General features: G+C 42.0%; 1 protein-coding gene across 1 annotated transcript; it reads right to left on the minus strand.

The window, feature by feature from the left end:
• Positions 1-3,536: 3,536 nt before the first annotated feature.
• Positions 3,537-4,274, minus strand: LOC310991816 (GTPase IMAP family member 2-like; the record flags this gene model as incomplete). The annotated part of the gene is made up of 2 exons (XM_083979747.1): positions 4,238-4,274; positions 3,537-4,093 (listed from the first exon to the last, which is right to left on the minus strand). Coding segments are annotated over exons 1-2 (558 nt in total). The 5' UTR covers positions 4,239-4,274.
• Positions 4,275-14,109: the final 9,835 nt, after the last annotated feature.

Consider the following 14,109-nt stretch of genomic DNA (forward strand, 5'->3'; position numbering starts at 1 on the left):
CGCGGAGAGTGCGCCGAAAGCTCGCCAGCTCCAACCTGGTCTAATCTCAGCGCAAGGCGAAGCGCAGCCAGCGGACTGGTATTTTGACTGCCCAGCGCGCAGTGCACCCACGTCACCAAGACCTCACAGGCAGATTTCCACACTTCCAGGCACATTTAAATGCAATTAACAATAATAATAAAAATTTACCATAACAAATAAAACTGAAATGCCTCCGTTACGCACAGCGCTGTTTGTTTATGCTGTGATCTGTGCACACATGTTTAAATATAGGTTAGATAGATAGATAGACCTGCTCCCTCCTCCTCCCTCCTCCCTCCCAGACTACTTTTGCATCATCAGCCCGTGAGGTCTGTTTGCGCGACCGGACACTGCCAGCTTGGACCGGACCAGAACATCAGTTTCCTCCCGTCTCACTTGCTCTGACAGATTGAGAGCTGTTGCCCAGTAAAAAAAAACAAAAAACAAAACACACACACCCCTTTTCCATTAATAAAGACACTCATATTTAGTAACCTATATTTAAACACGTGTGCACAGATCACAACAAACAGCTGTGCGTAACGGAAGCATCGCGGAGCGTGTCTCTTTTTCTTTTTTCTTTAGAATTTACCTGAGATGGAGATGTTAATATCTGCTCACTATGATGCCAGGCTGATTGTGGTTTGCTGTGAGAGATGATAGTTTATTTGTTTTCAGTTTTATTTGTTATGGTCGCGTGACGATGCGGCTCAATAAATCAATAAGTAAATACATAAATATAGCAGATAATCGTGTAGTGTCAACACAGCAGTAATCCATCCTCATCTTTCATCTGTGCAGCCTTTGATCTGTCATCAGTGTGACGGGACAATCGATATAGATGTGCTGAATGTCTATGCTGTAATCTGTAGGTGCTGATTCAAATCTTCTCTTCCACGGTGAAATCAAAAACGTCCGCCTTGCGCGCGCGGCGGATTTAAAGGCGAGGAGAGGAGCTCATTTGATTGGTGAAGATCTGACTCGGCTGTGTCAAACCCACTCCACGCCTTCTCTCCTCCCTCTATGCCATTTGCGCCGGTGGGAGGGAAATAGGCGGGATGCGCTCCGCTGCGTCTCGAAGGAAAATTGCAATCTACTCCTGACCACTCCCCGTTGGCGAAGCGAAGGCGAGGCGCAGGCCTGATCCGCTCCGCCTGCACCTAGTTCACGAAAATAGAGCCCTAGGTGTTTAACTGGAGTATATATCAGTTGATACACTCTTTCCACAAGCCCCAGTTCTTCACAGGCTCTGTCACCCAGAAGTGATTCACGTCCCTCATTCACAACAAAGAAGGATAGGTGGTGCACTTTTCCTTTAACTGTGACATTCAACCTGTATGTGCCCAAACATTTGATTGGCCGCCTATTGTAGTCTTTCAGTCCAGATTCTTTTCTTTTTATTTGTGGCTTATTTTTCATTGCCTTCACATCACACATGCTTATGAGATTTGCTTTCGCACCAGTGTCCAATCTCATGGTGACTACAGTCCCATTTATCATTAGAGGAGCTATCCACTTATCTTCTCTCGTGACATCATTTACATTGTCTGGTTTATTTATTTGCTCACTTTTCACAATTCACCAACCTTTACAGTTTTTCCTTTCTTCCCCTCTTTCCGTTTGGAGAAGCATTGTTTAGCAAAATGATTCTTGCCTTGGCAAATGGAGCATTGCTTACCAAACGCTGGACACTGTCTAGGCTTGTGCTGTGAGCCGCAGCGCTTGCAGTTTATCATCACGTCCTCCTGCTGTGCAGGCCGGGTCTGTGTGCGCCGTCTCCGCTGATACGACACTGCTCCAACCGCTGTCGCGCTGTCGCTCTGCGCCGAGGCGACTGCAGACATCTCGCTGAACGTCCTCACGTGCCTTTGGGACAGCTCACTGGCCTGGCAGATCTTAATGGCTCCTGTCAGCGTCAACTCCATCTCCCGTAGTAGCCTCTCTCTGACCTTTTTATCCTCCACGCCGAAGACGATCTGGTCCCGGATCATGGAGTCCTTCAGCGTCGCGAAGTTGCAGGACTGCGCCTTTAGCCGCAAGTCCGTCAAGAAGCTATCGAAGGGCTCATGCTGGCGCTGTGTACGAGACCGAAACACGTACCTCTCGTACGTCTCGTTCTTCTTCGGAGAACAGTGAGTATCAAACTTACTAAGCACAACATCCAACTTTTCATTATCTTCAGGACTGTCAAACACGAACGTGTTAATTACTTCTATGGCCTGTGGCCCTGCTATTGTTAGCAGCAGCGCTACCTTTCTTGCTTCCGGCTTTGCCTCGAGTCCCATAGCAGCAACATAAAGGTGAAACCGCTGTTTGAAGGTGCGCCAGTTCTCGTCGACGTTCCCCGTCAGTTTCAAACTTTCCGGTGGTTTTAAATCCATGTCGCCCATTCGAGTTTACTCCTGGTACCATGTCATGTTCGTGTTCCAAGGATGAGGCCGTGTTGATAGCAAGTAACTTAGTTTAATGTCCCACATTCTCAATAACATACATGTGGCTCCATGCAGTCTTGCTCTACTCTGTTATATGGTACGGTAAGCTGACTACAAACCAGTACTGCCGCCTAGCGGTCAAACATGTAATAACATCCAATCATAACACTCACTGCTTCATATGTTCGCACTTGAAGCTTTAATAACTCTCAGTGAAATCATCACAGGTAACATATGCATATACACATTATCACTCAGGTCGTGCAGCAGAACTATGAGAACTCTTCTCATTGACTTGGTTGTTTTAAACTTTGCACAATAAGCTCTTTCTTCAGTTTTTTAATGATAAACAATAAATCCATTATTATGACCTGTTATTGAAATATTTTAGTGTTTCATTGTGTGGTTTCAAATCACACACACCACTATACATTTTTATAAAAAGTGAATATGAGTCTATATCTTGATAAAGTATAAAGCTTTGCTGACCTACAGCACAGACCATGTATTCTGAACTAAGCAAACAATCAAACTCAGGGATTCAAATTACAAATACATGTGGTCATTGTCTCAAATGAAGGAAGGGAGGGAGATCAGGAGCCACTTTATTAGTGCAACTATTCTTGAATAATGACAGAGAGAAGAGAAAGAGAATTTAAGAGGAGGAGAACAGATCCTGGATGTACGAGGTTGCCATGATGATGATGATGGCTCACCCTGTATTGAGTGTACCACCAAGACTCAGCTCTGACTGCAGAGGCGCAGGTTTGAATCTGACCTGTGTGGCCCTTTGCTGTGTGTTGTCCCCCAAATGGGTTTCTGTTTCTGTCAAACTATTATCACAGTAAAGACATTTAAAAAAACCCTCAAATGACACTAGATAAAATATTGATAGATAGTGTGACAGTTGATGGTCCTGTCACAATGGCTCCAATTGATCATGCGCCCTGGTTACTTGGCCACAGGGATGTCCCTTTGGTTGAACAGTCAGCACACATGATTCTTACCTGGAGACTATAGTTCAAACCCCACCTGGAGTTAATAGGAATATTCTTTGACAACTCAGTCAGCACAATATTTTGCTTATCCGTCACTTAAGTCCAGATGTTCTCCGTCGTTCTCATTCACAATTTGACCCAAGCGTGTGAACAGCTCTCGAGATTCAAGTCCCTTCCTCCACGAGTGTCTGTAGCGACATCTGCCGATCATGTCCTTTAAGGGCGGATGCTGCCTGAACTCCTCCATGAAGCCTGGCTTCTCCTCTCTGGGTGTCGATATCAGAACCAGTGAGTGATCAAATGATCGATCACTGAAGAGTCTCATGACTCTGCAGAGCCTCTGTCTCTGGTCTTCAGTGAAGTCTTCAGGCTGTAGAACCAGCAGCAACAAATGAGGTCCAGGACCAGAGAGTCTCACGCAGTCCTTTATAAACTCTCTCAGCTTGTGTTCAGGGATGTTTGGATCCAGCAGATCTGGAGTGTTGATGGCGACTATAGCTTTCTGATCCCACTGTCCTCTGGCTCTCAGACAACGATCTGGTTCTTCCTCAGTGCTGAACTCCGCCTTTTTCAGTATCAAGTTTCCCACTGAACTCCTCTCAGACCAGCTGTTCCCCAGCAGAACAACCCTCAGCTCAGACACTGGAGAAAAAATCATAGAATTAGTTTAGGTTTTGGGTGATCAGGGACACCAGGTTATACAGAAATAACAGGCCGTAGAACGCAGCGATGGACCAATCAGAGTGTAGCATTCAACTGAGCTGTGTAATAATTAGTTTTACTCACTGTTGGATGGCAGCCCTTCAAGGCTGTTCCTGCTCGTCCAATATGTCACTGTAGAGAAGAAGAAAACATTCATTAATTTAATCTCCAGAATTCTATGCCAAGACCTCATGTAGGTGCCAGCTGTTTGTTGTCATAGAGGAGGGAGGAGTCATGGTGGTGGTGGTACGTCAGCAGGAAGTAAAATTAGCTGGTGAATGAATGAATGAACTGAGGAGGTGAGAGTGGAAGGTCTCAACAACTAGTTACACCATATTACCGCTGACCACTTGATATTGATATAATACACTGACTCGGATGTTTTCAGGACTGTGGGGACATTTCACAGCTCAAGTTTTTACCTGCAATAAATATATACTAACCTTTGGAGCAATGTTTTATTGATCACCCAGCATGTACAGTAGCTGGTAAAGTTTTCCTCTGCTTAGCGTCTTGGCGACTACACTGTTGTTTGTTTCATCATCGCTCAACACATCATATCTTTTTTCAGATGCCCGATGACTGTTGATGTCCACAAAATGCATCAACACTTCCACAGCTTTAACTCACTGATGCAGGTTTATCTGCTGTGTCTGAACCCAGTGAAGTCTACTGATCCTACATTCATCATTCATCTTCTGTATACGGCACGGCATGGTGGTGCAGTGGTTAGCACTGTCGCCTCACAGCAAAAGGGTTCAAACCCGCCGGCCAGCTGGGGCCCTTCTGTGTGGACTTTGCATGTTACTCTGGCCTCCTCCCACAAAGATGTGCAAATTGTGGGTAGGTGAGGCGTGAATAATTGTCTGTCTATATACTGTATGTTAACCTTGGCGACCTGTGCACGGTGTACCCCGCTTCTCGCCCTAAGTCAGCTGAGATAGAATCCAGCTCTCCCGTGACCCTAGTGAGGACTGGTCCTGGTTATGTCTGCATCAACATCTGGAGACCTCACATCAGGATCTGTGGTGAAGAAGATCAGGTGCAGTGGAAATGAGTGTCAGAAGGTAGATTGTAGTCAAGGCCGCCTGAACCGAGACCAAGACACTACCAATACCAGAGAGTATCAAGACCAAGACAATACCAAGACCAAGACCAAGACAGACCAAGTCAAGACTAAGACCAGTTGAGCTCAAGACCGAGACCAAGAACGAGTCAAAAAAACAACAACTAGTTACACCATATTTTGCTATTCCGCAGTTGTAGAACGCATCTGTGTCACAAAATGCATGTGATTGGTACGACTTGAAGGGGGCATATAAATAATGATATCCAAAAAAAAGCATGCCTGCCTTGATATTGTAGGCTACAAATCCCTTTTGAGACCCGTTCTGCCAGTCGGAGACATTGCAAGACCGAGAGACCCGAAACCGAGACCAGGCCGAGACCACAAAAAAGCGGTCTTGAGACCGGTCTCAAGAAATACAAGTCTATCAGAAGGTGTCAAGGATACATCCATTGGTTCTCTGAATCATTCCTCCTACATCAGGTGAGTTTCTGAGTCATGCCTGGACAGCTGACAGTGACACCTCACACATCCACAACTGGACAAAAGTAAAATGTGAGACACTGATTCTACAGGTTCAACTACATGAGGATATGTAGGGAGCAGGTCTGTTTTTACTTACATGGTGGAGGTGGAGGAGGTGGTGCTGCAGTGAAACAGAAAGACAGACATTAATTCATTAAGTTTACTTAGTCTGATTAGACAAGAAACAATTTGTGCAGTTGGCAGAGTATTAATTGTCACATTGGGCATTGCTTTTGGCGTCCCACAGGGGTTGGTATTGTCCAAAACTGTTTTTCTTCATATATTTGTAAAGTATCAAAAGTATATTATTTGTGAATGACAAATATTTTCTGTTCTAGAGCTACAGTTAATGATTCATTCAGATATACAAACTAATTAACGCAGAAGTAAGCGATATTTTTGTGTCAATATAAGTCTTAAATAGTTATATCTTCCGACAGCAATCACTTACATAGAGTGTTTGGACCGAAACACGGGTCTCTCAGTCCCTCTGCTCTGCTCTGAGCCCAGGAGAAAACTTTTCTTGTATCCTACAATTTTTATCCAATGAGGAGAGAGAACAGCATGAAGGGCTGTGTGTGCAGCCAAGGAATGCGCGTGAATGTGGTGACGTAGGGACGAGGACCAGTGCTTAATTTGTAAATCATAAGGTGCCGGAACGCAAAGTACACATGACAGCTCGGGGATGACGAGACGGGCAGAGGTCCCGGAACGTATGCGGCGCACGTCGGGGGGGGGATTGGGGGGGCGGACATGCCATGCTGTGGGACACAAGCCTCAATTTCAAATAATAGGCTATCCATGTTATGACGTTTACTTGAAATTATTTTAGGCACAGGCAAATGCCCACATCACCACAGGCGGTGCTTTACAGTCAGGAATTTTCTCAACAGGTCTAAAAAAAAATAAAAATAAAAATAAAAAAAGTCACACAAATCTTCCTATTATTCAAAGACTGGCACGGCGACCTATTAATAGACAGTATGCTCAGCTCAGTTGTGCAGCAAAACCTCAATTTTCCATAAGAAGCCGGGGGTAATAAGTCTGCTTCACCTGAACTGAGCTGCTGTCCAAACAGTTGTGCATCTCATCCCTGACCTGTCTCTGGACGTCCCACACTAGGCTACTCTCCGCTCACTGCGTTCTCCTCTTCTTCTGAATCTCCTGCTGCCAGCGGGCTGATGCAGGGTCCAGCCTGTTGCTCCGGCCAGTGTTGCCCACAGTTTCAAATAAATTACGTCCGCCACGAATACATTTTTCGGCAATATCGTTCCGTTCATTCATCTCCGCATAACGCTCTTTCGCCGTTATTGGCATGCACACACACACGCAAGTACACGCACACACACAGAAAAAGACAGAGAGGGGGGAGAGAGGAAAGGACGAGTGCAGCAGTGCACAGCGCGGTAAAAGCGAAACTATACGGCCCGGTCAGTGCGTCAACTTCAACAGATCTCCGACTCTTTCAAATGACTTTAAATCTTAATAAACAACATGGATTTATGGGGATTTGTTCTGTAAATTAATATATATACATATTATATATTTTTTAAAAACATTTTTAAAACATTTTTTTTTATGAGAGGTACCGGATCTGCCCAAATAAGTACCGGAACACAGGGAGGCCAAAATTAAGAGGTGCCGGACTTGTTCCGGCAGGATCCGGCTCAAATTAACCCCTGACGAGGACCAATAGATCCATGATGAGGGCGGGGGCTGCTAACTCCGTCGGCTGACAAGACGTTATGGTGCGTTCAAGGCAACCTGTAACTCGTGTTTTTCCGACCTGTGAAGTCGTACCAGTTTGATCTGGTACGAGTTGACAGGTCGGAAGTTACGAGTGGCCGTTATAGTGACTTTCACAGGCAACAGGTCGGAGAAACGTGAGTTGCGGGTTGCCTGGAACGCTAAAGTCGTAAGTCGTGACTTGAAGCTGTAATTTACGGTTTCAAAAGCCTGCCTGGAACGCAGCATTAGCCAAAACGACCGGATCGCTTACTTCTGCTTTAAATTTAAGTAAAACAATTTTTTGGGGGGTCATTTTAACAAGAATGCTTAAGAACAGATACAGATGTGTGTGGACATTGTGAGAGGCCTAAGGAGAACTCACAATGTTGGAGATGACACAAATCCACTATTCTTGAAATCAAAAACTAAATTCACTGATCTGGTTCAATTTTAAACAGCACAAATAATATATCAAAACAAATAACAATTTACTGCCTGGAAATATTTAAAAACTTTTTTAAATTGAGATGGTGGGAGTTGTCAGTTGAGGGAGATGTTAAGTTTAAAACATTTGTGCGTCTGTACGTGATTGAATAGTTTTCGATTTCAGTGCAAAACTAAGACAATGTCCAAGAAAAAGCCGTACATAAAAGACAGACATTGGTTCATTAAGTCTGTAGTAAGACTTATAACACAGAGATAGAAAACAATTTGTGAAGTTGACAAAGTATTCATTGTCATGCTTGGTCGGACATTGCTTTTTTTTAATATAAATTATATCTGTAAAGTATATAGCCTATGTATATATTTTAACACAGCTCTGTGATACAGACCAGCTCAGTTTCACTTACATGGTGGACGGTAAGGACAGCTTTCCCGGGCTGTAGTGAAACAGAAAATGGAGAAACGGTTCATTCAAGCTCATGTTTTCTATTTTCTATTTCAAACCTTTGATTACTTCTGGTGTCCACAAGCTGCATCAACACATATATAGTTTTAACATGATGGTACAGCTTTCCCTACTCTGTCTAAACAAAATATATTGATCCTGCATCAGACTGCATCAACATCTGTTCTGTTGGAGGCTAATTACAGGAGGAACTGATCTTAAACCTATTCACAGAATTAAAACTCATTGGATTTGGACTCCATGAATAGGAGTGTGTTATTTATTACTGTACAGCGCTACTGGTAACCAGGAAACGCCCTATCACAGAGTGACTACAGCTGGACAGTCATCAGATCATCACAGTGCAGCAGCTCAGCATATCACTGATCTTCTGACCTGATACGAACCCTGCAGAGCACACTGATCACTGTCAGAACTTAACTTAAGTTGTTTTTAAAGGGATAGTTCAACATTTTGGCAAATTGGCCCATTGCCATAATCCCTATAGTCATAGCAGTAGGTTCGTTACCTTTAATTGTTGGTGTAAGCTATTTTCAGAACGGCGGAGCGGAGCAACAGGCTGCTCAGGGCTATGCTATGGAGGCTAAGGGAATTTCTTGGTTTTCCTCATCAAACTCATCAAATACACAACCCAACAACTCCAAAAGGCTGTCGTGGACAAGTTGTGACCTGCACATTCACCACGCTATGAGATAATAATGGAACGTTACGAAACGGAGCCGTTTTCGAGGTAAATTCATGCAAAACCGCTGATGCGCGTTGCGTTCAGGGACAGTTTTTCAGCAAGCAGACTCTGTATTTACCCTGTATTTACCTCGAAAACGGCTCCATTTTGTAACGTTCCATTATTATCTCATAGCGTGGTGAATGTGCAGGTCACAACTTGTCCACAAAAGCGTTTTGGAGTTTTGGGATTTTGTATTTGATGAGTTTGATGAGGGAAACCAAGAAATTCCTTTAGCCTCCATAGCGTAGCTCTGAGCAGCCTGCCGCTCCGCTCCTCCGTTCTAAAAATAGCTTACACCGACAAATAAAGGTAACGAACCTACTGCTATGACTATAGCGATTATGGCAATGGGCCAATTTGCCAAAATGTTGAACTATCCCTTTAACTTCTATGCTGCTCAAATATTGAACGAATTGTCAGAATAAACTGAAGACAGAGGTCCAAATTAAATTAAGCTTATTCTTTCCCCATTTATCTTTAATTTAAAGGTTGAGTCTGTAAGTTTGTTCATTCTCAGTTTGTGAACACCTCCTTGGGCTCAACAGCTCCTGTTGGTTGTAGTGAATATTCAAAATAGAGCTGAAACCAAAATATCAATAGAAGTTTGTATCCATATAACAAAATGGATCGGTTATTTATTGGACAGAAAACTACACAATTCTCTATGCAAAAAACATTGCTGTATTTTGTTGTGCCAGTGGCACCTTGAAATGTTATTTACAAACATCATGTTTGCACTTGAACTCACCAGATGATTCACGTGCTCCCATGATGTCGTTGGTGAACTGGAGATCTGGGAGAATAAAAACAAAACATTATCTTGTTATTACCTGATTGACTGACTTCAGTGTCATGAACTGCTCATCAGTAACACTGAACTGATGGTGTTGACACGGCAGCGTACTGTAATTTATTATTGAATATTTCTCTGTGTGTTTGGTGTTGGACATTATTTAGTCTCCATCATGAAGAGGAAACTGTTTATAGCCATGTGAGAAACTGCTCTTCTCTGATGATGTGAATACATTCACAGCTTTCTCTTGTTACAGGTCTAATAGTTGAATGTATAATGCAATGCGTATAGGCTAATGTCTACTCGTTTAATTTAGCCTACTTACTAAGTTGATTCTGTACATTTTATTTTGTTAAGTTATCTATCTATTTCCCTCTTGTTTTATATTTAATTAATGTTTGTCAAAATCTTAATTTTTTTTTTTTTTTTTTTTTTAAATCTCTCCACCACCACATGTTTGGTGGTACTGCACGTACACACACTTTCGCCACACAGATATTACCGCACCTTATTGGATTAAATATGGGACAAAAAAGCTTAGTTGTGTAAAAATATCCGCGGGTGGAAAAAGAGGATGGAGCTCGTGCACACCTTGTAGATCCGTCGTGTCGTTTATAAAAATCGACGATGATGAACGTTGTGTTGTTTTTTCAAGTCGCAGAAATCATCTTAGTGACGGTGTCTGTTATCTCAGATCAGGCTGTGCGCGTCCCCGTTACGGGCGTATTCCTCAGACCAACACATCCAGCTGCAACATGTTTTACTGTGAAGCTTCACTCTGTCTACACCGATCATTGTTTTCACATCAGTTCATAAAAAATAATTATCTGTAAACCTCATCTGGAGGAAACAGGACGATCTGCGATTTGTTTTAAATCTAATAATGCATACATTATTCTCTCCATATCTATTACTATATTATTATCATATCTATTTACTTTATTGATTTTGATTTATTTTATTTTATCCTTGATCTGGTTTTAGTAGAGTTCACTTACCCGAACTTGCTGCTGCAGGACTCTGTGGCGAAGTGAAAGTAAAGTTTTTCAGTGACAGTGGGATAAAATGCTGCAGTATGGAGGGCGGAAGATGCCAATATGACAATGACTCAGTAAATTGCTTCTGTGTTTATTAACTTGTTTTACTATTTCATTCTTTCCCCTGCCATTTTAAATCCTATATATCTTACAAAACGTATATAAGAAACATTGAGTCTGGCTGTTTCACATGCTCACGTGTTAGAAAACAGGTTTATTTGAGTTTTACTCTTCTAATACTTACTGTGTGGTTTCCTTCTTAGTGTTCAGATAGAAATAGCCTACGTTGTAACAGCTGAATATTTGTAATTAAAAATAACAAAACAACAAAAATAATAAGACTTGGGCAGCATCATATTACATGACAATCATAGAAATTATATTTCACTTTACATAATTATTAAAGATCATCGAGTCTGTGGGTCGATTGTAGACAGACACTGATTTATGGGTTTTTATGTGATTCTTGATTTTCACTTGTTCAAGTTTCTGACCCAGTAAAGTCCTTTGGATCTTGTAGAAAATCAATTCCAAAATAATACTGTATCAATATCATGATAAAAATTCACATATAGGCTAGTGAAATCGTCCTTGGTTGGCTACAGGGGTTGGTTGGCACACCCCTGTTTTCTGGCCTTCTGTTGGTCACAGAGTCACAAATGTGACATCAAAATTATCATCTTTTTGAGCTGCACTTATCTAGTTTGTTAAAACATCTGAAAATGACTCACTTTTTTGCCCAGGGCAAAATATCAGTTTTTTAGTACCAAAAGTAAAAAAATTCCCCCCCCGCACTTTAAGTGTTATAAAATTGCTTTGGATAAAGATATTGGAAATGTGTTACTTCCAGTTTGTAGAGATAGGAGTCAGCTTCAATTTGATATGAAACTTGAAAGTCTTTGATGAGTGATGTTAACTGGGCAACATCATATATTCACAAAAGTGGGTTTGTTTTGGTCGGGGTTGGTTGGCACACTCATGTTGGGGTTGGTTGGCACACACAAATCAACCCCAACATGCAAGTATACATATATTAAATGTGATTAAACATGATTTCATACAATTCAGTGCAAGAAATGGGCACATGACTCATGCAGTGAAATGGGCCTGTAATTCCAGTGATTCTATATAGGCCTTAATGTAAATAATCTGCATCCACCCCACACAGCAAATCAAAAACAAAGTGAGATGGAAAGAAATAAAAATACAAAGAGGTGATATGCTATATTTAAGAATAAATTCTATGTTCATTGAATATTTTCTCTTAAAAAAAAAAAAGCTCAAATCATTTACTGTTTGCTGTTCGTGTTATCTTGTTCGTGGCCTTAAATGCCCTGTTTTAGTGTTATACGTGCAAATATATGCATGCATATACATGCTATCTTCTTAAATTTGAATATATTAGAATTCAATTTCCAATTTATTATTATATTGGTTGCTTCATCCATTCATTTTTACATTGTGCCAACCAAACCCATGAAGTGTGCCAACCAACCCCGTGTCGGGGCTGGTTGGCACAAGTGCGCAGTATGATTTTATTCATAAATACCGGTAAATTGATTTTAGAATATAACTGTGGACATTGAAATGTGTTTAGTTAAAGCTGACACCTTAACCTTTCATTTAATGCTGGTTTGAATATTCTCACATAAATGATGCCAGAGTGCTATGGCAAAGAGTGAAAAGTGTGCCAACCAACCCCGGTCTCCCCTAATCTCAACCTGAATAATAAAAATAAATACTTTGGACTTTAATTCAACAAACCACAAACTCTATAAAACATTGATATCCATCAATGACAGACAATGTAAGATGTTTTAAATTTATGAGTGTCATCATCATCCTCTAATAAAAAAACAAATTAGGGGGGCGCTGTGTGGCGCTCCATGTGCAGAGGCTACAGTCCTGAATCCCGTATCGTGCGGCCCTTTACTGTGTGTCATTCCCCCTCTCTCTGCTTTCACTATTTCCTGTCTGTCTCAACTGTGCTAACAAATAACAGCAAAAATGCCCCAAAATATACATACAAAAGGCTATGCAGATATTTTAACAATTAGCTACTAAATAAAGAGACAGTAAACATAAGTTAACAGAATGGAAAAGAAACAAAAAATGTTTTCAGTCTTTGTTCATTGATTCACTTCAAACATTCACACCTTGAAATGATAAATGTGGATCACATGATTGTCATACAGTGATTATCAGTTTCATGGATCACATCTGTGCAGCAGCAGCTCATTATGACCCATAGTTCTGTTGTTGTTGCTAGGCAACACCTAGTGGTTGTGATATTATTATAGACGCTAAGGGAAAAGTGCAGCAACGTAGTACAAAAATACTAGGGATGTCCCGATCACATTTTTTTGCCCCCGAGTCCGAGTCCGAGTCATTTGATTTTGAGTATCTGCCGATACCGAGTCCCGATCCGATACTTTGGCAATGCAGTAAAGTTTTTAATGTAGATCAACTGTATCATCCCACTATTTTTCTGTTCTTTGTGCTCTACTAGGGATGTAACAATATCACAATCTCACAATAATACTCTACCTCAATAACAAGCCCATGACATTTATTGCAGTATTGTAAACTCTCAATGTATATTAGCACAGTAGCTCCACAGTATAATATTAATGCCATTATCCATAAGTCAACAACAAGAACATTTGGTCAAAAATAAAATAGCTTATCATGTCTTTCTCAATCACCAGCCTCTCTCCCCTGATCCCACCCTCTCCTGCCTGCCGCCCCCCCCCCCCCCCCCTCGCTCCTTCTCCCTCCCTCACTCACTCCGCTCCTTCTCCCTCCCTCACCCAGCTCACCTTGTTCCTTCTCCCTCTCTAACTTTAAATAAATACCTGGTTCTGTATCTGCCATCACGCAACACAATGGTAGTTTTTTTTTCAACAGTATGAGAAGTTTAACAATGTCCGCGACATCTGCGCGGTCGGTCCGTGTGTCGGTCTCACGTGCGCTACGTCGGACTCGCTCTCAGTAGAAGCTGCAGTGACTGTTGTTGCTGCAGGTGTGTGTAGCGCTCAAACATCAACAACAAGCTGCTTGGAAGTCAGCAGTGAAACACCACAGCCACACACACAAACAAACAGTGAGCTGACACGGTGACACGATCGTCTCTCACACTCTCGCAAGCGCCGTTATTTCATATCGTTACT

The sequence above is a fragment of the Trachurus trachurus genome (genome assembly GCF_905171665.1).
Source record: "Trachurus trachurus genome assembly, chromosome: 9".
NCBI classification, from domain to species: domain Eukaryota; kingdom Metazoa; phylum Chordata; class Actinopteri; order Carangiformes; family Carangidae; genus Trachurus; species Trachurus trachurus.